The sequence below is a fragment of the Vombatus ursinus genome, unplaced genomic scaffold, assembly GCF_900497805.2.
Source record: "Vombatus ursinus unplaced genomic scaffold, bare-nosed wombat genome assembly UNPS02014841.1, whole genome shotgun sequence".
Taxonomy (NCBI): domain Eukaryota; kingdom Metazoa; phylum Chordata; class Mammalia; order Diprotodontia; family Vombatidae; genus Vombatus; species Vombatus ursinus.
Window position 1 is genome coordinate 11,268,134 of NW_020954619.1, and position 26,535 is coordinate 11,294,668.

The 26,535-nt window shown below is 39.0% G+C and overlaps 1 protein-coding gene across 1 annotated transcript in view; it reads left to right on the forward strand.

Annotated features, from left to right (window-relative positions):
• The window catches only part of SEL1L2 (SEL1L2, ERAD E3 ligase adaptor subunit), a 111,257-nt gene that overhangs the window by 63,124 nt on the left and 21,598 nt on the right, over window positions 1-26,535 (forward strand). Inside the window, exons 9-15 of the mRNA XM_027840290.1 lie at window positions 5,518-5,586; window positions 9,338-9,415; window positions 19,664-19,726; window positions 20,877-20,964; window positions 22,903-23,051; window positions 24,263-24,428; window positions 24,536-24,610. Of these exons, the coding sequence (XP_027696091.1) occupies window positions 5,518-5,586; window positions 9,338-9,415; window positions 19,664-19,726; window positions 20,877-20,964; window positions 22,903-23,051; window positions 24,263-24,428; window positions 24,536-24,610 (688 nt within the window). The remainder of the gene's footprint in view (window positions 1-5,517; window positions 5,587-9,337; window positions 9,416-19,663; window positions 19,727-20,876; window positions 20,965-22,902; window positions 23,052-24,262; window positions 24,429-24,535; window positions 24,611-26,535) is intronic.

The window sequence follows — 26,535 nt, forward strand, 5'->3', positions numbered from 1 at the left end:
TGACTTGTCCAAAGTCACAAAGTTAATAAGTGTTTGAGAGTAGATTTGAACTCAAAAAAGATGAGTATTCCTGACTCCATCTCAGCACTCTATCCACTTAGTCACCTAGCTGCCCACAAAAGTATTGTGTGTGTGTGTGTGTGTGTGTGTGTGTGTAATATTTTTTTATTTTGTATATACTTATGTAGTATCAGCCTCTGAGAATTTGGTCTAAGAAAGACAACCACAGCTAGGTTGTCCAAGTCCATGTTTTATTCTCTCAAAGTGGGAAGTCTTGCAGTGCATGGGGGCTAACGGTTTGGAACTAATAGTCTGGAACTGAGATCTCCCTTTGGGGTTGGGGTACACAGTTTATGTATCCTTCAAAGAATAGGTGTTCCTGAGGGATGCCAATCAACTCTGATTGGTTAACACACTGAGAGTTGGGCTATATTAAAATGAGGGTCTTGGGGTACATGACTTAGGTCACCTAAATCTTGGTCAAAGAGACATGAATTTCCATATCACCCTGTCTCGACGATAGGGAGAATCGACATTTTCCCAGACTTGTGGGAGCGAACACAATGAGCAGGAATATACCCATTATCCCAAACTTAAAGTTTCTTTTACTGTCTGGTTAGATCTTGGCCTGGGTAAGTCTTTAAGAAAGATTTCCCACACTGGTTGGTTTCTGGATAAGGAAGTAGCTTGGGTTAGGGGGTTGATCAGGATAAGGAGCACAGTGCAATCTCATTATCAGTGATGTACTTCTGAAGAAGAAACTGAACTTTGGGAGAAGGGAGCTGGGGAAAGCTCTGAATCTCCAAGATAATGATTATTAAAAATCATCTTTCACATCAGGTCCATCAAAGAAGACGTATATAGGTATTATACATGTCTTCTGTTCTGGTATAGTATAAGCTCCTTGAGGACAATAGGCTATTTTATTCGTGTCCCTAGCACTGCAAATGGTACATACATTGCAATTAGAAGCTTAATAAATATTCATTTATTGAACAACTTACCTTCTTAGACTATATCATAGACAGATCTAGAAGGGCCCTTAGAATTCATCTAATCTAACCTCAAAGTTTTACAGAAGAAGAAAACAAAGTGCAGGGAGATTGATTTTTCCTAGTTTACACAAGTAATAAATGGCAGTCAAGATTCAAACCCTAAAACCCTGACCCCAGACTCGTTGTTCTTTCTACTGTACCACATTATTCCCTTATAAGTTTGATTGAAACATCAAAGTAAATTTGAGTCAGTTAATTTACCTCAGAGATGTAAGTGTTCCAGAGGCAATACTTCAGTCATTCATTGGACAACTATCCCCAGCATAGACCCCTGGGCCTCTGTCCACAGGATGGCCTCTCCAGCTACAGAAACACTTTCCTATCCATGAATGGAGGGGGTTCTTTGGGCTAGCTAAAGCCTAACTGTCAGAATTCCAAGTAGCTTCATGTAACCACAGATGCAGTTTGAGGGATTCAGGGACCCCTGTCCCCAAGGACCAAAATACAGGACAGGATGGTGCGAAAAGAATTCATATACTCAAGCAATCTTTAAGTCAAGTTGGCAAAGAGTTACTGTTACGCTCTTCAGCAGGTAAAAGTTCTTAAGGAGCCTGTGTCCTTAGAGGGGTACAGCTAAAGTTTTTATAGGAAAAACTATAGTAAAACAAGTGTCAAATATGCTAACTAGGTGATTCAGGGCGGAATTAGGGAGTGGTTAAGGAGTGGTCAGTTCTTAAAGGAACATGCAATTTTTGTGTCTGCTGTGTAGGTATTTTACCCAAAGTTCACCAGGAAAAGTTCAAGCGGGGAGGGGCACAGAGAGGTGAGGTTTTTAGGTCTGCTACATCACTAAGTTAACTAGCGGTCAGGGCCAACTGAGGATTGTCCAGTTTGCCACTAATCAATGTCTTGTTTGACAAGATAGATGTAGGGAGTACACATATGCCTTAAGTCTAGGATATACATAATGAAGAGCCCAGGATGCATATAATAATGAGGTAGTGAGTTGGTATAGATAGTCCAGTGGGTGCCAAATATCTTTATGAGACTGTCCAAAGCCAATTCAAACTAATAATTCCTACAGGTACAGTTTGTTACTGTGCCAAGGACAGAGATAAATGTTTTGCTGGGGCCCACTCATGAGTAAATGCTAGGCATAATATCCTTGGGCTGGGGAGAAACTGCCTGGGATAGTGTTTTTGAGGCTAAAGGGAAATATGGTCTTGGAATTGGGGTCTGAGTACTAGCACCCAGGCACCCCATCAACCACCATTTAGGGTTTTCTGATTGATTAACCCAGGTCACTTACTGTTTTTTAGACATTGCCTTAAAAAATTAAGAGGGGGAATGAGGTCAAAGGCATCTTTTTACCCCTCCAAAGACTTTTAAAATAATTTTTTTAAATACAGGTTTGTGCAATTTTGATTACATTATCTTGAATTTTCTACACAATATTAATGTCATTTGTACTTATAAATATGCACACAGGCTCAGAATTAATTAGATTTGGCAGGTACATCTTGGGTGTCGACTAGTAAAATCAAAGAGGAAGGATTAGAGTAGATACCAGGAAGAAGTACTACCAGATTTTCCAAGAAAGTCTCCTTCCCTCCCCCATCCAAACAAAGAAAACACAAGCAAAGCACTGTGGGGACTTCTGTCGTTGTCAAGTGAGTAAACTACTCCCCCGGGGTAAATTAGGTATCGTGGAGAGATTCAACAACTCCTTTGGGCCTCTAGGGGCACATCATTTTAAAAACAACTCCCCAAAGGTTTAATGTGTGTGAAAGGGAACAGTTTACTCTCTTAGAAAGGCTTAGGTGCATTCTTTCTTCTTCTAAATAGTTGCTTTAGAGAGAGATATATTGCAGGGTATTTGTAATGTAGTAGCTAGAGGACTAACCTAGGAGTCGGGAGACCTGGGTTCTAGCCTCAACTCTGCCATTAACTTGATGTGTGATTCTGGGCAAATCTCTCTAGCACTCGGGGCCTCAATTTTGCCATCTATAAATGAGAGAATTTGACTCAATGATCTATAAGGACCTTTCCAGTTCTAGATGCTATAATTCTCTGAAAGACAATTTAAAAAGTTATTTTACTATGAATGGCTTCATAATTTACAAGGAAACTATATAATATTGAAAATGTATACTATCATAAATTTTCTTAGTTTAGGTTTGGATATTACATAGTATCTTCTTTATGTACTTAAGGGAAGCCCTTAAGGTACTTTAAACACTCTCTTTAAGGAGGGGGGAAAGAAAAAAGCATTTCTTCAGCTCTTTCTATGTGCTAGGCACTGGGCATACAAGTACAAATCAAACTCAGAACTTTTCAATAGCTCTTAAATGTGGCAGGAACATAAATTTGGTAATGAAAGAGATTTTTCAGGTCATCTGATCCATTCCCCTCTTTTCACATTTGAGGAAACTGAGGCCCAGATAGCTTAAATGACATATCCCAAGTGACATAGGTTGTAGGTATTAAAACCGCAGACCCTCTGCAGCGCTCTTTCCAGACAACCCTATTACTTTCCAATCCTCTAGTCTGGCATTCTAAGCCTTCTACAATCTAGGCTGAAATTGCTTTTCCAGGTTTGTCATACATTACTCTCCCTATACCTATAGTCAATTACCCTAGACAAAAATGTTTTACACACTTAATTTGCTTTTCTCTTTTCATGAAATTGTTTATACTGTTCACTCTTAGCTAGTATGCTTTCTGCTAGTCCCCAGTTCCCACCTCCTGTTTTTATTGAAATACTACCCATACTTCAAGGCTATGTTCAAATTCTTCATGAAACCTTTCCTAATGACCCCAGTCTATTATAAATTGATCTCTCCTCCATCTGAAATTCTAAAGTACTTTTTCTATACTCTTCGGGGGGAATGTCTGTGACACATTTCAAGCTATAGCTAGCTGTGTACATCTTGTTCTCCTAGTAGATTGTAAATTACTTTAGGGCTGGCATCAAGTCTGTGTCATTTTTGTATGCCCTGCACATGTAGCACATATTAGCCATCTGATAAATATTTGTGGTTTGAATGATTGAATGTTTTAATATAAATCGGGGGCATCTAGGTGTAATGGGGGAAAAGTAATGAACTTGAAGTCAGGAAGAACCTAGTTCAAACCCTGCCTTTGACACTTTCTACTTGTATGACCATGTCAAATCACCTAACACCTCTGAGCCTCAATTCCTCATCTATAAAATGGTCTTAGTAATATATAAAGTACTTGCTTAAAGAAGTTCTTGTGAGATAACATATTTAAAGCATATGTCATTATCATCATTATTAAGACATTTATCCCCATGATACTTTGTGCCTGCTTAAGTTCAAGAAATAGGAACCAGGAAATGATTCTAAGATAAGGCATTAGTTAATATGCCTCTGGGCAATTCTTGTTTAATAGAATTATATATATTAGCTATTTATACTTCTTTTGGGAGAGGAATAAAAACTTATCTCCTCCTCACCTACACCCCTGAATATGAGCAACAAATACTACTTCCCCACAAACAGGTCTGAGGGAACTGTCCAGATTTGATTACTATAGCTGTTCCCCTTGATTATTCCAAGTAGACGATCATAAAGACCTTTCTGATGGAGGAGAGGAGACTCAGTGTATAGCCAGTTCAGCCCTGGTTCATTTGGGAAACCATTCAATTTATGTTCAGTCCCTGGTGTGAATCAGGTGTGTTGCCCCCATCTCTGGCTCTCTCCAGTTTCATTTAAAAAGGTATTGGTCTCAGGTTCGTATCTGCCAGAAGACCTAAATTCAATTACTAGTACTTCATATTGTAGTGGAAAAGAGGACTGGATGGATAGTTTAAGGACATGGTATTGAATGCCAGATCTCTTACTTACTGCAAGTGTGACCTTGGGAGGTCACTTTGCCTCCTTGGACTAGTTTATTCCTCTATAATACATGGATATTGAACTAATTGACCTCTAAGGTCCCTACGGCTTCAACTGATTATTGTAAAAAAAAAACAAAAAACATGTAGCTATGTCTACTTTGAGTGATTCTTCACCATCATAGGTCATAAAACAATAGAAAAGATTTCAATAGTAACCCACAGTTGACACAGGCTTGTGAAATAGGGATACAAATGTTTCAAATAATTGTCAACCCAAAGGTTCAAGGTTTCTAGTCCATAAATACATTATTTTTAGTAATGTTTCACACAAAAACATTTGTTTTACTGCTACTGGTACCCTTGACTAAGTCCTCACACATCTGGGTGCCTCTATTCCAATTATAGAAAGTATTCTATTCTAGATCAGCAAAGTAAGTTCTCACTTCTTGTAGGAATTTATTTTCATCCTTCTTAAATCAATGAGGTGGTCAAGCATAGACTTTATTAATTTTTCACAGATAGCAATATTTGTTCATATAAATGTTAAACATATACTCCCACAATAGCCATTTTTATAGTCAAAAGCAAAAACTCAGTTTAATTAGTCATTTTCTTGAGCATATTTGTGAATGTCAGTGATACTGTTTCCTTCTTCCTTAGAAAGCATTCTACTACTTCTTGAAGGCGGCCAAGGCAGGAAGTGCAAATGCCATGGCATTTCTGGGAAAGGTACATATTTTCTTTTGATTAATACTTCAAAATTTATTGTGACACATCAAGGATGAACTAGAATCCTTATGAGAAAATAATAATCTATAGAAGCAAATGACCAGCTGTGCTGCATCAAGGTTTTATGGGAACAAATGGACATAAAGGTCTAAAATAAAAAGTACATTAACTCCATTTTATGGAGGACATCATTAAATCCATTTATTCAGGAAAATCCTGGTCTTTGGAAAGCTGTGTGTAACCAAGTAGGTGGGAAAAGAATCATGCAGGTCATCTGGTAAAGTAATCCTCTACACGTGCATGCGACGATAAACTCCAGCATAAAAGGAATCCACCACCTATGGGTCTTTTTAAGCAAGTTACACTTCCCCTCCAGCTCTAGATGCTCCTCGATGCTACTTCTCTTGATGTCCCCTGTCAATCCACGTCTCTCTTTCTATTCTCTTGAATCAGAATGCACCTCCAGGCTCACCTAAGTCAATAGGGTCATAGCTCCTAATTTGAATTTCCCAAAGGTAGATTTGTTGTTAATGTTTTGGGATGGTATTATGTAGCTGTCTTCCTCTTTTCTTTCTGTCTCCATTACAGAACTCTTCAAGTTTCACTCTTGTGCTTGCCGATCTCTCTGTCAATAGGTGACCAACTCTTTAAACTTTCTAGACCAATTTTCATTAGTAACCATGAGAACATGCCTGCTCTTCTCATATATTCAGGGTTGATGAACTCAGAGACCAGGGTGTTGAGGAACATTAATGTACTTATTGAAGTTTAGGGAAGGAGAGGAAGACAGTCAGTTATTGAACCTCATGAGAAATGAGGGAGGTAGATGGAGGTAGGTAGATGACTACAAGGATTTGGATTTAATGAATCTCAAAAAAAGAAAGATTGCTGAGTAACAGTGGCAAGCAGACAGTATAAGTGAGAGTGAGGCACAAACAGTATGACATCTTGGTAGAATAAGAAATGCTTCAGGAACCATGGGAGGAAGAAAAAAATGAATGAAAAATCATTTATTAAGCGCTATATGCCAAGCACAATGCTAGGCACTGGGAATACAAATATAAAAGCAAAGATAGTCCCTGACCTCAAGGAATTTATATTCTAATAGGGAGAGGCAACATACACACACAAGGGAGTGGTGATCAGAGACGGATATATTGGTCTGGAAAAGTTATAGGAATAGAGAATGAAGCCAACACAAAGTAGATGTATGCACTCTTTCCAGTAGCAGTGGCTGTGTAGATTTAATTATGGTTCTGGAACTGAGTAGCAGAAAGATAAAAGGTACATGCATAGTATCAAGGCAGCTGGTGAAATGATGTCCAGGAAATAAAATGAAGCATCCCTGGAGCTGGCCTAAATCTAGTGGGCCAAGTGAGGCATCCACCAGTCAGAACAGTAGAAGCTCTAGTATGAGAGCTCTAGAGCTGAAAAGCATTAAGTCCTAAAGGGGTATCATCTCTGGTATGGAAGGCAAAGCATCTGGTAAGAAGATGTCCAGAAAGCTAAATGAAGCCTGGTTGGAGCTAGCCTAGATAACCTTGATATAGCAGACCACTGTAAGGTGATCACTAGTGTATACAGCCAGGTCTCCACTGTGGGAGTTTGGAAGCTAAAAGGTTCAAGTCTTCCACAGCATGGTTTCTGCTGTAGGCACCAAGGCAGCTGGTCAGGAATGGTGTGTCTCCTGGGGCAGCCAGGTTTCAATTAGCAAAAGAAGATGGAAAGAGTGTGAAATGAAAAGATTCATGATAAAAGGGAATTTATCATCAAGAGAGTGGAGGCTTCAGAGGGCACCATGCAATGGGAGGGCAGAAGAGGATATGGGGTTGTGGAGCCATAGAACTGAGACAGATGAAGATGAGACTACAGGGATTATTTGGATGGGGAAGATATTTTTACCATAGCATATGTTGAGTCTGAATCATGAAAGACAAGGGGAACTGGAGCTGGAAAATGGTTTGCCATTGCATGGGGAATGACAGGTTAATTGATAAGGTACCGCCAACTCTCTGGGGGTCCTGGGATGACTGAGCATGGAATCTAAGAGGACTCTTAGTACTTCTGTCTTTTAAAGGCTGAAGACCTCTTGTAGTTCTGAGACCCTGCCAGGGAAAGAAAAGTAAGTTAGTAATTAAGTCTCTAGATGCTGGGCTGAAATCATACTCTGCACACATCCCAGGATGGAAGAGAATGAGGCACACCAAGGAGATACTGCATGTGATGCCGTCCCTAATATCCTAATCACCTGGTCTCTGGAAGTCACCTCCTTTCTCTCCCCCATTACTTTTGGTATGCTGGACCTCAGGATCTGAAAGAAATAACTTAGAATCATTTTCCAAGCAGGCCCAAGTGCCCAGAGGCTGAAGCTCACACCCAAATGAATGTGAGACCCCTTTAGAGTTGGTCATCTACTTTCTCTGGCTCCCAGAGATCAGGCTTCTCATAATTCTAAGTCCCAAGTGGTAGAGCAAGAAGCTGGAGGAATTGTGTACTGTTCTGGGCATCTCATTTTAGGAAGGATTGTTTTTGTTGTTTGTCCTTTATTCTCAAAGAGGACCAATGACATCAAGAGGGAGACATCGTGACTTGCAAGTGAATTGGATTTAAGTGAGGCAAGGCTGTGCAAAGTCATCAGCCTCATTCTCTCTCCCAGAGTCATCAGAGCCCAGTGGCAAGACATAGGTCAGTACAACTGAACATGGTACCTGCTGCAATGGGAGACCTTAGCCTTTTTAAGCTAAGGTCTTTCCCAGGTCTAAGTTTGTCTGAGCCCAGTCAGTGATTAAGGGCTAGGTAAGAATTGAGGCAAAAGATGGCCTAGTTTGACTTCATAAAAGAATCAGTCTGGGAGGGGAAGAACCTCAGAGTTTCTGGCAGGAACAGAAACAATTGCTCTTTACAAAGGATATTGATAAGCTGGAGAGGGTCTAAGGAGGGACGGCCAAGATCTTGAGGTGACTGCAATATAAGGGTCATTGGAAGAAATTGGGATATTTATCCAGGAAAAGAGAAGACTTAGCAGGGTCATGATATCTGTCTTCAAGTATTTAAAGGGCTGTCAGGCTGTTGTGCAGAAGGAAATTAGTTTTGCTGTATTTGATCTCAGAAGATGGAACTAGGAGCAAACAAAGAACAAAGTAGCAGAGAGACAGATTTAAGTTTTATATAAGAAAAAAACTTCCTAAGAATCAGTGATGTAGTGATGGCCACTTTCAGAGGTTTCCCTTCACTAGAGGTCTTCAAGTAGAGGTTAGATGACCATTTATTGGAAATGTTATAAGTACATCTAGGTGGCACAGATCAAGTGCTAGATCTGGAGTCAGGAAAACCTCAGTTCAAATCCTGCCCCAGACTCTTATTAGCTCTGTGACCCTGGGCAAGTCACTTAACCATTGTCTGCCTCAGTTTCCTCATCTGTAAGATGGGGATAATAGCAACAACTACCCCAAGGGTTATTGTGAAGATAAAATGAGACAATATTTGTAAAGCATTTTGCAAACCTTAAAGCACTATATAAATGTTAGCTATGTTATTATACCTACTGTTAGATACAGATTGGACTGATAATCTCTAAGATCCCTCCCATATGGAAAATTGTGTAACTGTATAAGAAGAGTACAAGTGTGCCAGGATCAAAAAGGGAAGCACCTATCTAATTCATTGCTCTGCCATCAGGCAAGATCACTCAGAAACATCCCCTACAGATTCAATAGTGTCCTCCCTTATACTTACTCTCTGTTTTTCCTAGATGTATTTAGAAGGCAATCCTGCAGTACCACAAAATAATGCCACTGCTTTTAAATACTTTTCCATGGCTGCTAATAAGGTATGCAATTCAACATATCACTATGAAAATGTAAGATGTTTCATTTTCAAAAATGATGAACTAATGTGGTAGAGGTGAGCCCAAACCCCAGGCAATTTATTGACAATGGATGAGTTTTGTAATCTAGGGGAGTAAGATAATGCTGACAATATTAATATTGGTGAAAGCTATTCTCACCTCACTAATAATTATAATTTGTAACTCTCTAAGACATCACTTTATAACTCTTTATGACTATGTTGCACACCAGCAGCTGATCTGCTTTGGAAGAGGGGGCTTACTTCCCAGGAGTTTCCTTCACAGATGAAATCACAGGTCCAGACTAAAAACACATTTTTTAAATGTTTTAGGGCTTAAAAATGCTTTCCTCTCAATACCCTTGGGGCAGGTAGGTGATGCATGGATAGAGCTCTGGCCTTGGAGACCGAAAGAAGTATCTGGCCTCAGACACTTACTGGCTGTATGACCCTGGGCAAGTCACTTAACCTTGTTTGCTTCAGTTTCCTCATCTGTCAAATGAGCTGGAGAAACAAATGGCAAATCACTCCTGTATCTTTGCCAAGAAAACCCCAAATTGAGGCACAGAGAGTTAGACAGGACTGAAACGACTCAACAAAAGCATCCCTAGGAGGTAGGTAGTACAAGCATTCTTATCCCCATTTTAAATGAGGAAAACTCAGGCTGGGAGTTCAGGTCACTAGGTAGCACAGTGGATAGAGTGCTATGCCTGAGTTCAAATCCAGCCCTGGATACTTACCAGCTGCGTGACCCTGGGCAAATCATTTAACTGTCATCTGCCTTAGTTTCCTTACTATAAAATGGGGATAATTTTAGAACCTTTCTTCCAGTGTTGTTGTAAGGATCAAATGAGATAACATTTGCAAAGTACTTATTAGCACAATGCCTGGCATATAGTAGGCACTATATAAATGCTTATTCCCTATTTACTTCCCTTTCCTCTTCAAGTAGCATAGTGAATATTAAAGCCTAGAGGAAAATGCTTAGTAAATCCTGAAGTGCTATGTGAAAGTGAATTATCATAGGGGGGGAGGGGAAGAACTCTTGCTTTATTGCTAATAAAAGCAGATGACAAAAGTCCAAGGTGTACCTTCAATCGTAGTATTCAAAGCTAGAAGGAAACTTAATGGTACTTTAGCCCAACCTTTCATTTTATGGATGAGGAAAATAAATTTCAGAGATGGCAAAATACTTGCCCAACTTCACAGATGTCGTGAGTAGCTTTTAAAATTTAAACCTAGGTTATTGAACTCCAATTCCTGTGTTGTTTGTTGTTGCTGTTGTTTTTTCACTATTCCTTCCTCATCAGCAATGGGACGAGCAAAAAATCTGAACTTTTCCCTTTACCTGTACAGAAGAATAGGCTTCTGCCTTCGGGTACCAGAATAAGGAAATGGAAAGAAGAGGGTGGGATTCTAACTACACAGACCATATAACTGCACAAATAAGACATTATTAACATCTGTAATCCTAGAGTTCTTGTTGTTCAGTTGTTTTCAGTCCTGTCCAACTCTTCAGGACCCCATTTGGGGTTTTCTTGGCAAAGATACTGGAATAGTTTGCCATTTCTTTCTCTAGCTCTACAGATGAGGAAACTGAGGCAAACAGGGTTAAGTGACTTGCCCAGAGTCACACAGCTAGTAAGTCTCTGGGGCTGGTTTTGAACTCAGGAAGATAAGTCTTTCTGACTCCAGGCCTGGCACTCTATCCACTGGTGCCACCTAGGTGCCCATAATCCTAAAGTTAGGGAACAGCTATGTTAAATCTTCTAGTCCTACGTAGTATGAAATATTTTATTCCCTAAGAATTACAATCCATAATACTGACCAGAAATATATTCTCAAATTGGGGTAATAACATGACTGTTATAAAGCATTCTTATTTTAGTAAAATCTACTCCTATCTGCTGGTATTGTGGCACAAATTACTTGGGAAGACTACATAAAGCTTTCTTCCATGTGGCATAGTGGATAGAGTACTGGACTTTGGAGTCAAGAAGAACTAGGTTCAAGTACCAACTCGGGAACTTACTAGCTATGTGATCCTGGGAAAGTCATTTAACTTCTCTGGGCATCATTTTCTTCATCAAATGAAAGTGGTTGGTGTCAATGACTTCTGATGTCCCTACTAGTTCTAAATCTATGATCTTAATATTCTGTTTACTTCAATGCTTCAAGGATACAGGAGTTCATCTACGTGAGTACTTCCTTTTCCAGTTCAGATTGCAACCCCTCCATGCAAGTGGGGTAGCCAAAAAAAGCATAGCCCTGTAGCCTACTGATGATAAGCCTGACTGAATTTAGTGGCTCAGTCAAATGAGTGCTAGGCCTAGACTCAGAAAGACCTGAATTCAAATCCAGTCTCAGATACTAATTACCTGAATGACCCCGGGAAAGTCACTTAACTTCTTTTGGCCTTCGTTTCCTCAACTATAAAATAAGGATAATAATAGAACCTACATCCCAGAGTTGTGGAAAAGATCAAATGAGACCATATTTGTAAAGTACTTAGCACAGTCCTAGCACATAGTAGATGCTTAATAAATGTTTGTCCCCTTCCTCCCCCATTTTGGAGAACATAACTTGCTGCTCAGTCTATATTTTAAATATTTCCAACTGGCTAGGACCTTCCAGAGCTCATGCTACACTGGCATAGCCTCTGAGAGGCCTGGGTCACCTCCCTGACATGATGAGGCATCATAGGATGGCTTTAATGGAGCTCCTCCTTTTCAATTTATATAATAATTATTGCTTATATTATTTATATAATTGTTATTTAATACTATTAATAATTATTGATTATTTGCATGATTATTATAGTTTAATTTATATAATTATTGTTTAGCATATTTATCTGTAAATCAGATTATGGCAAAAGGAGGGAAGAGTCTAAAGAAAAGGGAGAAAAAAAGGAAAGGAAAAATGTAGGTGGGCAGGAGATCTGATGGCATCTGGGAAACAGCGCAGTTTCATCCACCTCAAATAATTTCAGAGCTGTGGTTGGTTGTACAAACTAATCTCAAGCCCAAACCATTTTGTGAAATGAGATCAACAATTATCTGGAACTTCACATAATCTAAACTGACACTAAGCTCCCCACCTTTGTACCTAAATTAAATATTAAGCCATTCTTCAGTCTATTATTCTTCATAACAGTAGGTAGGTGTGGCCAAGGATTGATTCATTAACTTGATGCTTTATTAGACTTGGATTTCTTGGCAAAGATACTGGATTGGTTTGCCATTTCCTTCTTCAGTTCATTTGACTGATAAGAAACTGAGGCAAACAGGTTTAAGTAACTTGCCCAGGATCACACAGCTAGAAAGTGTCTGACGTCAGATTTAAATACATGAATTTGAGTCTTCCTGGTTCCAAGCTCAATGCTCTGTCTACTACACCCCCTAGTTGCCCCTTCTTTACCTTTAACATCTTGAATTTACACTTACATGAGTCCATGCCCCAATGCAAATCTATATATGTCACATCTACCACTATTTCTTAGAAACATATTATTGAAACATATGACTTTGAGAGCTTTGGTGAAGAGTCTGATACTGCAAGAGTTTATTAATTTAAAACCAATCATCTCTAAATTCTTCTGGTCTTCCCACAACTTTCTGCATAAATCACACACATACCCACCACACATTTCTCATTTGGAATCCTCCCTCCATTCCACAAATTCTCTATCCACATCCTACTAGTTCTTCAAAGTCCAGATCATGTTCCCCACTCCATCATGCTTTCTCAGACTATTGCACTTCACAATCATCTTTCCATCCTCTGAAATCCTAAAGTACTTCTTATCTGTAGAATTTATTTGGTAATTTAAAATATTCCACCTTGAGGCATCTCTGGCATTATTTTATTAAATATATACATGTGTGCACACATGCCTTATTTCTCCCACCATCTCCTACTCAAACTAGATTATAAGCATTATTAGAAATTATTTTACATTCCTTTTTATTTCCCACAGTGTCTAGGCTAATGGCAAGAATTCAATAAACATTGGTTGAATTAATAAACTATTCCCTGAGCACCAGTTGATTAAACTAGAGAAAGTCTTTGACTCCTAGATGCCCTAAACATAACCTTTAGCACACTGAAATAATATGAAGTATAATAATGGAGAGGTAGCGTGGTGTTGTGGAAAGGATATGGGACTTAAGTCAGGAAGCTCTGAGTTTAAATCCTGCCTGTGAGGGAATTGTGGGAATTAAGTGAACCACACCTCTGACTTGAGTACTACCTGTGTGAAAATTCACAAGTCACTTAGTCTCCTTGAATTCAGTGTAAAATGGGGATAATACTTCTGTAGTACTTATCTCACTAGGTTAGTGTGAGGATCAACTGAGATAATGTATGTAAGGTAATGAATAACGGCAGCTATTGTAATATTAAGGACCCTCTGAGACTAAAACAATTGTTGTTGTTATTGTTGTCCTTGTTGAGTCACTTCCAACTCTTTGACTTTTCATGACCCCATGGACTATAGCATATCAGGCTCTTCTATTCTCCACTATCTCCTGACATCTGTCTATGATCATGTTCATTGCTTCCATGACACAATCTATCCACTTTATCCTCTGCCATCCCTTTTTTCCTTTGCCTTCAATCTTTTCCAACATCAAGGTCTTTTCCAATGAGTCTTATCTTTTCATTGGCCAAAATATTTAAGCTTCAGCTTTAGTATTTGACCTTCCAATGATTAGTCTGAATTAATTTAAATATTATGCGATTTCATCTCCTTGCTGTCCAAGGTACTCCCAAAAGTCTTCTCCAAAAGCACATTTTGAAAATGTTGATTCTGTAGGACTCAGCATTACTTTATAGTTCAACTCTCACAGCCATGCATTGCTATTGGAAAAACCATAGCTTCAACTACTATGGACCTTGGTTGGCAAAAGTCTCTGCTTTTTAGTATGCTGTCCAGATTTGCCAAAGTTTTCCTTCCAAGAAGTAAGTCTTTTAATTTTGTGGTTGTAGTCACTGTCTGCAATGATCTTTGAGCCCAGCGATGCAAAATCTGACACTGCTTCTATTTCTTCTCCAGGAAGTGATGGGATCAGCTGCCAAGATCTTAGTTTGGGAGGGAGTGGGGTTTGTTTGTTTGTTTATGTTAAACTTTAAGCCAGCTTTAACACTTTCCTCTTTGACCCTCATCAAGAGGCTTCTTAATTCTTTACTTTCTCCCATCAGAGTGGTATTGTCTGCATATTTGAGATTGTTGATATTTCTCCTGGTCACTTTAATTTGATTAATCCAGCCTGGCACTTTACAAGATGTACTCTGAATATAAGTTAAATAAATAAGGTGACAATATATATCTTGTTGTACTTCTTTTCTAATCTTAAACCAATCAGTTGTTCCATGTTTTGTTCTAACTGTTGCTTCTTGATCACATTTTGTTGTGATTCACAGAGTCAAAGGCTTTAATGCAGTCAATGAAGCAAAAGTAGATGTTTTTCTGTAACTCCCTTGCTTTTTCCATTATCCAGCAAATGTTGGCAATTTGGTCTCTAATTCCTCTGCCTCTTTGAATATCAGCCTGTTGTCTGGTAAATCTTGGTTTATTGCTGAAGCCTAGCTTGCAGAATCTTAAGCATAACCTTGCTGGCATATGAAATGAGTGCAATTGCTCAGTAATGTGAACATTCTTTGGCATTGCCATTCTTTAGGATTGGGATATAAACGGGTCTTTTCCAATCTGGTGTCTAGTTTTCCAAATTTGCCGACGTATTGAGTGCAACACTTTAACAGCATCATCTTTTAGTATTTTAAATAGCTCAGCTGGAATTCTATCACCTCCAGTAGAGAGTAGCCTTATTGTTAGCAATACTTCCTAGAGCCCACTTGACTTCACTTGCCAGGGTGTATGGCTCCAGGTTAGTAACTTCACCATCTTGGTTATCAGTGATGTTAAGATCTTTTTTTTTAGATTAATTTATTTATTTTTAGTTTTTAAACACTTACTTTTATAAGATTTTGAGTTCTAAATTTTCTCCCCTCCCTCCACTTTCCCCTCCCCAAAATGGCATGCAATCTGATATAGGCTATATATGCATAATCATAGTGAACATATTTCTACATTAGTCATGTTGTGAAAGAAGAATCGAACAAAAGGGAAAAACCACGAGAAAGAAAAAAAAGAAAATAGTATGCTTTGATCTGCATTCAGGCTCTATAGTTCTTTCTCTGGATGTGGATAGCATTTTCCAACATGAGTCCTTTGGAATTGTCCTAGATGATTGCATTGCTGAGAAAAGCTAAGTCTATCAAAGTTGTTCATCACACAATGTTGCTGTTACTTTGTACAATGTTCTCATGGTTATGCTCACTTCACTCAGCATCAGTTCGTGTAAGTCTTTGCAGGTTTTTCTGAAATCCACTTGCTTATCATTTCTTATGGAACAATAGTATTCCAAAGATCTTTCTTGTATTGTAATTCAGTGTATTCTTGCCATCTCTTCTTAATCTTTTCCACTTCTGTTAAATCCCTACCATTTTTGTTTTTTATCATGCCCATTTTTGCATGAAATATTCTTTTGAGATCTTTTCTCTTTCCCATTCTATTTTTTTCTTCTATTTCTTTGCATTGCTCATTTAAGAAACCTTTGTTATCTCTCCTTGCTATTTTCTGAAATTCTGCATTCAGTTGGGTACATCTTTCTCTTTCTCCTTTACCTTTCACTTTCCTTCTTTCCTCAGATATTTGTAAAGTCTCATCAGACAGCCATTTTTCTTTCTTGCTCTTCTTTTTCTTTGGAATGTTTTTTTGTGGCTGCCTCCTGTACAATACTGTGAAACTTCTGTCCATAGTTCTTCAGGCACTCTATCAGATCTAATCCCTTAAATCTATTCATCATTTCCATTTCATATTCCTGAGAGATGTTATTTAGGTCATACCTATATTGTCTGATAGTTTCCCCTACTTTCTTCAATTTAAGTATGAATTTTGTAATAGGAAGCTCATGATCTGAGCCACAGTCAGCTCCAAGTCTTCTTTTAACTGACTGTATAGAGCTTCTCCACCTTTGGCTGCAAAGTATAATCAATCTGCTTTTGATATTGATCACCTCGTGATATCCATGTGAAGAGTCACCTTTTGAGTTGTTGAAAAAGAGTGTTTGCTATGACTAGAAAGTTATCTTGACAAAACTCTATTAGTCTCACTTGCCTGTTATTCTAATTATCTTTTGATTCCCTTTAGCATTCAACCCCCTATGATGAATATGACATCTTTTTTTGGTGTTATTTCTAGAAGATATTGTAAGTCTTCATAGAATTGATCAGCTTTGACTTCTTCATCGATTACTGTAATGTTGGATGGTTTGCCCTGGATTCGAAAAGATATCATTCTGTCATTCTTGAGATTATGCCCCAGTACTGCTTTTCTTACCCTTTTATTGACTATGAGGGCTACTCCATTTCTTCTAAGAGATTCTTGCCCACAGTAGTGTACGTAGAGATCACCTGAATTAAATTCACCCATTTCTGTCCATTTAAGTCCACTGATACCCAAGAAGTCAATGTTTAATCTTTCCTGTTTGACTATATCCAGTTTACCTTGGTTCATAGATCTTTCATTCCAGGTTCCTATGTAATACTGATCTTTATTGCATCAGACTTCCCTTTTGTCACCAGACACATCCACAGCTGAGCTTTCTTTCAGCTTTGGCCCAGTTGCTTCATTAATACTGGAGCTACTTTTAATTGTCCTCGACTCTTTCCCAATAGCAGATAGGACCTGAGGGGCTCATATTCTGGTGTCATATCCTTTATCATTTTAATACTGTCCATGAGGTTTTCTTGGCAAAGATATATGAGTTGTTTGCCATTTCCCTCTCCAGTGGATTACCTTTTTTCAGAACTCTGGACTATGACCCGTCCCTCTTGGGTAACCCTGCATGGTATAGCTCATAGTCTCATGGAGCTATGTAAGCCCCTCCACCACAACAAGGCAGTGATCCAGGAGGAGCTAAAACAGTTGATTCACTCAGATAGCCCAACACATGTCCAGGGTGTAAGTTTACTAGAGGAGGATGAGCTACTCCCATCATTATGATACTTTTTCACTTTAAGGTGAACATATGTGCCTGGCTTTGTCCCAGCTAACTCCCATTGGGTTTCAACATTCCCAGGATAGATTGGGACAGCATGCTTTAGGAAGAGGTGGAAATTTATATTCACTAATCTTTATCAGTACAGGTGGAATGTCCTTTTAACTGTTAGAACAATCTACTCCCCTGATGAATGTGTATAAAAAGTTAAGCTAAAACTTTCATTGAATTTTTTTAAAGCATGATAGTCTCATAAACCCCTTGCAATATTTTTTCACTATGATTATAAGGGAAACCACAGTAAACAAATTCATTTTAAATGCACATACCCGATAGATTGCCGTAGTGCCACCTTACCAATCTGAATGCTGATGGAGAATAGATGCTAACTTGTGCCTTCATGAAGAATAAACCAATGGTTTTGATGAATAAAACCAAAGGAGATAGTCATGGACTTTCATTTAATCAACAGGAACAGTCTATCAGAATGAATTGGCATAGAAGGTGAAATAGACAGTGGGAACTACAAATAAAATAATTTGAGATGTTTGGCAGAGCCATATGGACAGTGTAACTTTTAAAGATTTATTATTTATAAGCTTAAGTTTGATTTCTTTAGTACCACCAGGTTTGACTCTGTGGTCCTAGGCATTTCAGAGATTTTGGAGAGTCTTCCTAATAAATGTGTGATATGAATTTAATAGATTGATCTGGGAAATATATGTGTGTATATACCCATATAAGTCATAATAAGGAAATACTAACTTTTGCTTATCTGTGGTGGCAAGGCAAGGAGAGGGTGCAAATATTTGAAATCCATAAGTAAAGACACAGCCTAACCTAGCCCCTTCCCACCTTCATAATCTTCTTACACCTTACTCCCCTCCACATACCCTGTCCAGTGACATTTTCTCTTCCTTCACAAGACACTCCACCTCCCGACTCCATGCATTATTCACTGGTGGTCTTCCATGACTGAAATTCTCTCCCTCCTACCTTCTTTCAGGTCCCAGCTAAAATCCCACCTTCTGAAAGAAGCCTTTCCCATACCCCTTTAAGACTAGTACCTTCCCTCCAAGATTAGCTCCAATTTATCCTGTATGTATTTTGTTTGTACACAGTCATTTACATGTTGTGTCCCATTAGACTGTGAAAGCAGGATCTGTTTTTAGCCTTTCTTTCTATTCCCAGGGCTTAGCATACATTGTGTCTGGCTCACCATTAAGTAGGCACTTAATAAATAATTAAATAAATGTTTGTCAGCTTGACTTGACGATGTGGCATAGTGGATAAAGAGTACATCTCAGAGTCAGGAAGACCTGAGGCCAAGCCCCACTCCTTATACATGTTAGCTGTGTGACTGTAGGCAAGTCACTTAAACTCTCATTGCCCCCCAGATAACTCTCTAAGATTCTAAATTGCATAAAAGTTATTGATCTTCATCGACAGTGATTTTCTCACACCAGTGAAATTGAAGGTCCAGAACCTCCCAAAATGTATTTGTAAACTTTAAGAAACTAAGGTCAACTCCCTTTCCCCTAACCTGTTTGGCCAGCTGTTGTTGTTGTTCAGTCTTGCCTCACTCTTCATGACCCCAATTGGGGTTTTCTTGGCAAAGATACTAAAGTGGTTTGCCATTTCCTTCTCCACCTTATTTTACAGAGGAGGAAACTGAGGGCAACAGGGTTAAGTGACTTGCCCAGGATTGCACAGCTAGTAAGTATCTGAGGTCAGATCTAAACTCAGGAAGATGAGCCTTCCTGACTTCAGGCCTGGCACTCTATCTACTGTGCCACTTAGCTGCTCATTTGGGAAGAGCTACTAACAGATGGAGAATGGAGAAATCTGAGTTTCACCTCTTTTCTTATCTCTCCACTGATGGAAGTACAAGGAGGATCTAATGAGAATAATGTACGTAAACCACTTTGCAAACCTTAAAGTGATATATAAATTTCAAATTTTATTATCAAAAATAGCATCATCAAGATATGAAAGAGCCAAAAGAAGGAAGGAAATGCAAGACAGTGGGTATGATCCATGTTCTTAGTAATCCAAATATTGTTTGGATTTTAGTTATTTATAATTGTTTTGTGCTATTTTCCTTTAGTAAATTCTTTCAATAGTTTGCTAGGAATTTTAAAAAGTATGTCCATAATACACTGTTTTAGGGTAATGCGATTGGACTCCATGGGCTTGGACTTATTTATTTTCATGGAAAAGGAGTTCCTGTGGTAAGTAGAATTATTACACTAACCTCTCACAACTGGGGTAGAGAGTAAAGTTCATGATAATTCACTGCTTACATGTAAGTCAAGGTCTTCAGTAGTTGAGTTTACCATATCTAACAAGAGAGGATAAAAATCAATAAAATATTTTCCTTAAAGGGAAGAGGGGAGGGGCATAATTAATGAAGAACCTAATTATGATCCTAGTTTGTTGATTGTCAGTATTCCAAGTATTATTCAATAAAAGCTACTGTCCTATGTAAGTTCCTAGAAAGCATGGAACCATTTTTGTTTTGCCTTTTCTTTTGACAGAAAAATTGTTAATAGGACAGAAAAAATTTTTAATATCAATCTTAATACTACCTGCCTGCCACTCCCCCTTAATGATCCTAGTAATGCCCATTGCAGTAATGTCCTTGAATTCCTATTTAAGATATTTTCAATTAGGTTGAGTTGAGCCACACCCTAAGTCCCCACCCTGGGACCTTTCCTTGTAAAGAAAGCCCATTTGAGCCAGACCAGATTCCAAAGAAGCTCCTGATGTCCTTACCCCCTTCCGGAATTCATGGCATGAAGGGCAAAACAGCCAGAATGAAGTGGCTTTCCTTGCTCGGGTTTCTGGGGGTGGCTGGCATCTCATGACCAGGCCTTTGCTACCTAATGTGACCCTCCCACCCCCTTTTCTACCAAAAGTGCAAAAACCTTTCCTGTCGGTCTCCTGGTAGGACATCCCCCAGGGTGACAGGTTTGCTACCCTGTTATCTCAATTAAAGATGCCTTATTCCTCCACTTAAGAGTTTGATTTATTTCAGGACTTGCCATTTTGCATCGCCACAACCGTGCATAGTGCCATGAACATAGCAGACACTTAATAAATGCTTGTTGAATTGATTTGAATTTTACTGAATATAGAGATAGTACCTAATACATAGTAGGCCCTCAATAAATGCTAGTTGACTGACGTATAAGAAATAATCATTATCTTTATGGCACATAAAGTAACAAGGTCAGGGAAGTTCATGGTATTTCTGACACTATTTACTTTTTTTAGAAAGACTTAAAGTGTTTTGCTCAGCCCTCCAAAAAATGTAGAAGATAATTGTTACCATGGTGTTACACCTTTACCTTTGAGTAACAGAGTGTAATTATCTTTCAGGATTATGATGAAGCTCTTAAATTTTTTCAGAAAGCTGCAGAGAAAGGTTGGCCAAATGCACAGTTTCAGTTAGGATTCATGTATTACTGTAAGTACTATAAATACTGCTGCTTTGTTCAGAATAATAAATACATTATTCATTTCTTCCCTTGTGAAACAGAAATAAAGGTTTGGTAAATCAGAGGCTTTCCCTTAACTGATCTGCACACAATTGAATGGTCTAGATCACTTAGTGGTGAAAGATTGCTCATCCCTAACCTTTTAAAAATGAATAGCCTTGAGGTAAAGCTAAAAAAAAAAAAATTTAAATGAATAGCCTCCTTTTTTCCCTTTGAGCTTCCAAAAGTGCTAGTAATAGACCTTCCTAAGGGGAACTGTGGGAAAATTTGGATCCTGAACTTTTATGGGGCAGAATAATGCTGACTTGACTTCCATCTACATCATCTATTGCTTAGTAGTTAGGACAAGTTTGCTATCCACAGATTTTTGCCAGTGACAAGCATAGGGGTACAAAAAGCTACCACAAAAAACTTGTAGCCTTCACCTCTTCTCTAGCTACAGTTCACCCCCTTTCTGGGTCACACTACCAGGTTGTCTTCTAAGCAGAGCAGGACCCCACAGAAAAAAATCTCTTTACCAATGGCTTCCAGTCTCTCCCTTCAACTCCTCTTCTCTTGTCAGAGTTAAAAATCAAGCATCATTCCTCTAGGTCTGGGGTCAGGGGTGGCTCCCTCCTTTGTGATAAGAAGACCTTGCTCTTACTTTGCCCTAGATGCTGTTCCAGACCCAGGCTTCCCTTCTTCCCAAAGAGAAGGTGAAGACTGACAATAAGCTGGGTCTAATAAGGCTTCAAATATACCTGAGTGAATCCTCTTACTTTGTTTCCTTCCATCACTAAGACATTAACCAAGTTCTGAGCAGCCCAGAGTGCCCTTGGGAAGACTATTCTTGGTCTGGAGTGACTCCAGATGGTCTGACCCCTCACAGACTGATTTTGGGGAGATGCGGTCAGCAAGGGGTAAGGCACCATTTAGTGTGACTTGGTCATCAAACTCACCCCGATACATCTCGGGCCATCCCAGAACCATCTCCCCAGTCTACTAAAAGTCTTTTGGAATCATGGATGAGTCTAGCTCGAGTGGAACTGCCTGAAGCTGAGTCTTTTTGTTGTTCCTGACTGCACAGGGTTGGTAGATATGGGGTTATTATCCCCTAACTGGCCAGATGCACAAATGGACAGTCCAAACCACTCAACTGCAAGGTCATGAGCAGGCTGGAATTGGGATGGTCTTCTGGAATTGGGAAAGGAGTTGGAAAGTACAGCTTGGCTTTTGTCTAGATATATTTATCTCATGATGGACCTTCTAGCCTCCCTTTCTAGAGGCAGCTGGTAGTGCAGTGGATAGAGTTCTGGACCCAGAGTCAAGAAGACATGAATTCAAATCCAGTCAAAGACACTTATTACTGTGTTACCCCTGGCAAGTTACTTAACCTCTGCCTCAGTTCCCTCAACTATAAAATGGGGGTCATAATAGCACTTACTTCAGAGAGTTGCTGTGATTATAAAATGAGATAATATTTGTAAAAGCAGTACCAGGCACAGTATCAGGCACATAGTAGAAGTTTAATAAATGCTTGTTCTCTTCCATTCCCCCTGGCCAAAAAAGAGCCCATAATACTGTTCCAAACCTAGAAGCCAGAAGTGTTCTTAAATCTTTTTAAAAATAACCTTAGTAAAAATCACTGCCAATTAACTGTCTTAGAAAAAGAATGTTTTTTTAATAAAAGTCTTCTTTAATTCTATGAACATCTCTAGGACACAGTTTTCCAGTTTCTGACTGGGAATCAAAAGAAGTCAACACTTTTCAAATGTGGGTGGTGGGGCAAGGATGTGGGGAACCAATTTTGTTTTGAGGGGGTCCTTTTAGTCCTATTTAAAACCATAACCACCACTATGGCATTTTATATTCATAGTCTGTAACTGAAAACAGAAAAAGGTAGAGCTCAAATCAATTTTAATTTTCAGCTGGCTCTGGAGTATGGAAGGATTATAAACTTGCCTTCAAATATTTTTACTTGGCATCTCAGAGTAGACAACCCCTTGCCATTTATTATTTGGCTGAAATGTATGCTACAGGAACCGGCGTGCTGAGATCATGCAGAACCGCAGTGGAGGTAAATAATGAGCTTTTAAAACTACTAGTCATTTATCATAGCAAGGAGACCGGATCTCTTTTGAGCTATGGGTACTTTCAGTTTTACAGCTATTGTCTCCTTTGCTCTTTTTTTACAATGTGGATGCCAGTGTTTGTACAAAGCGAAGAATACAGATAGAATTTAGATGGGAAATGGAAGGGTGACAGACCAGACTCATCCATCCCATCTGGAATTGAGTTTTTCATTGAGTTGGCAACCTTGTATTGAATCCTTCAGGTGTTCATCAAGTTTGGAGCTCTCCATTTGAATTCACTGAAGAAACTTCTGGTCAGGCTTTGATCAAGTTCATCCAGGCCATTGGGTACTTCTATTTGAAAGGGGAGTTGCCACTCGAAGGAGTATGAGGCATGCATGCATACACATACACATACACACACACACACACACACACACACACACACACACACACACACACATACTGGAGCCCTTTCCTTCCTTCCCAGAGTTCAGGGGTCCTTTGGTGTTTGATTTTTGGATGACAACTTAGGGACTGATTTCTTTAAGCCTCAGTCAGGGAAGTATTTTTCAAAAGCCTACTCAGTATTTCATTTTCCTTCATTGATTTATCAAACACTTCCTCTGTCCTACTATAAATACTTCCAATGTTGCATCTGGCCCCTCTGAAACTTAGTTCAAAAGCTGCCAGCTAATAATCTATCTTTAGATTTGTTACTTTGCCAACTTGCTAATGAATTATGTATGGATAGCCTCTTTTGGTTACATAAGGGCTATTCAGCTAAGTTGAAGTTGACCTCCCATAGAAAGCTGCCCTAGCAGTCATATCACCTATACCCCAGGGGAACTGTCTTCCCTTTATCCTCTTCTTTCCATAGCATCCAGGACCTTAAGACTCCTTTACACACAGCAGCACTGTCCAGGAAGGTCATTTGTTTTAAATAGAAGTCGATAAGCACTTGTCTCACAAATAGCCCTTATTTAAGTCAGCAAAGTGAATATAGGCTCCCTTGCTGAAGCTAAAAAATGAACTGCTATATTTCTGTACTTTAAAAATGCATTAACTCTTCTTCTAAATAAACTGTGCTTTTAAAACTCGAACTTCCTGAATGGCTGGCCAGAAGGGGCTAAAAGACTGATGTCATTCATCATTTGTCTGAAATTAAGTGTGAGATCTCATTGGGCCTGTTTGGTTTCTCATCTTCTTTATACAGCTTTACAAGGGTGTTTGTGAACTGGGCCACTGGGCTGAGAAATTCCTGACAGCATACTTTGCCTATAAGGACGGTGACATAAATTCATCCCTTGTTCAATATGCACTGCTAGCGGAAATGGGGTATGAAGTAGCTCAAAGCAATTCAGCATTCATTTTGGAATCTGGTAAGATAAGTTAAAATTCTCTGCAATCCCTTCATCACACGTGTATCCATATGGCTTGACCACAGGGGCCCTGGAAGCCACACTAACAGGATGTCTCCTTTTTCCAGAAAAGGCTACCATTCTTAAGAAAGACCAAATGCACCCCATGGCACTTCTCCTGTGGCACCGAGCTGCAGTTCAAGGTATAGGACACCAAGTTAAAAATAATTCTCGACTGTCCATTTCCGTTAGTCTGACTTGCTGCAGCCAGGTTTCTTAGTTTGTAGAAGGAGAAAGGAGGGGAATATCAAATAGGGGGCATGTCATGATATTAAGGTCAGCATTGGGTTAGCTTTGTTTCAGGCAGCTTAAATAAAGGCAGAGGTATTTTTGAATCTCCCCAGCACCCAAACCCCTGGCTGAAAAATGAAAAAAATAAATAAATAAATATTGGTCAACCAGCCAGTCATCTGTAGTCGAGTAAGAGGTTTTAGCAGGCTCTAGACAAGCCATGACCTGAATTCAAATTAGTTGCATGCTTAGAGATATCTTTAATGAGAATTATAGTGAATCATATTCATGTAGCTTTGTAAAGTTTGTATTTATGCACCTGACATATCGTAGGAACTTAATAAATGTTTGTTGACTTTACTATAAGGTGGATGCTATGAGCATTATCATCCCCATTTCACAGATTAGGAAATTGAAGTTTAGAAAGATCAAATGACCTGCCCACAGTCACACAGTTTAAAAATGTGGAGCCTAGGGGCAGCTAGGTGGCGCAGTGGATAGAGCACCGGCCCTGAGGTCAGGAAGACCTGAGTTCAAATCTGGCCTCAGACCAAACACTTGACATGTACTAGCTGTGTGACCTTGGGCAAGTCACTTAACCCTGATTGCCTCACCAAAAAAAAAAAAATGTGGAGCCTAGAGATTCTGACTCCTGTGTTCTTTCCATTACCACACAGACCTCATGGCAAAAGACCAATGTTTTCAAACCACATCCTCTTCATTTCTTAATAAATGGTTTCAAGTGTTGCTGTGGCCCAAAACAGAAAAGAAAAATATTGCCTGGTGGTCAGCCTTCTGGTGATGAGCTTCTCTGTCACTGAACTCCCATATGTAGGAGATAGAATGCTGGTCTTTGGAGTCAGGGAGACCTGTATTTCAATTACACTTTCTAGCTGTGTAACTCTAGGCAAGTCCTGTCATCTTCCTTGGCCTCTGTTTCCTCATCTATAAATTGGATACAATAATGACACCTATCCACAGGATAGTTGTGAGGGTCAAATAAGATGATGAATGTAAAGCACTAGTCAAATCTTATAATGCTATGTAAATGACAGTCTTTTTTTGCTATCACTATTCCTTGAATGAGGTACAGCTTTGTGTAGGATATGCTCAGCTGGCATATCCTTTGAGAACCCAAAGCCAGAAAGGGTCTTTTGAAGGAGGCTTTGGTGAAGATACCAAAGTAACTCATTTTCATTTGTTTCTATAAAATCTCATATTATTGATTACCACAACTTGCAAAACTTCCCTTGTGATAGTTCATAAAGCTCAACAAGGAAAACCCAATATTAAGAGTTTCTTCTTTTCTTAATATGCCCACATTTATTCACTATGACCAAATGTTTATTAATAATAATGCTAACAATAACAATAATAATCTGAGGTAGTCATTAATCTGGTGAGGCAGCTTGGTAGCGCAATGGATAGAGCATTAGACCTGGAGACAGAAAGACTTGAGTTCAAATCCAGCCTCAGATAATTACTGGCTGAGTGACCCTCGGCAAGTCACTTAACCTCTGCCTACCTCAGTTTTTTCAACTGTAAAATATGGATAATAACAGCACCTACCTCGCAAGGTTATTCTGAGGATCTAATGAGATACTATTTGTTAAGTGCTTAGCATAGTGCCTGACACATAGTAGGTGCTATATCAATGCTAGCTATTATGATGTAGTAAACTTGGAGTCAGGAAGACAGAAATTTAAATCCTGCCTCCGATACTTACTAGCTATGTTTTCCTAGACAAGACACTCACTCAGTCTGTTTTCCCTATTATAAAATTGGTACAACAACAGCATCTACCTCAAATACATACATATATACATATCTACACACA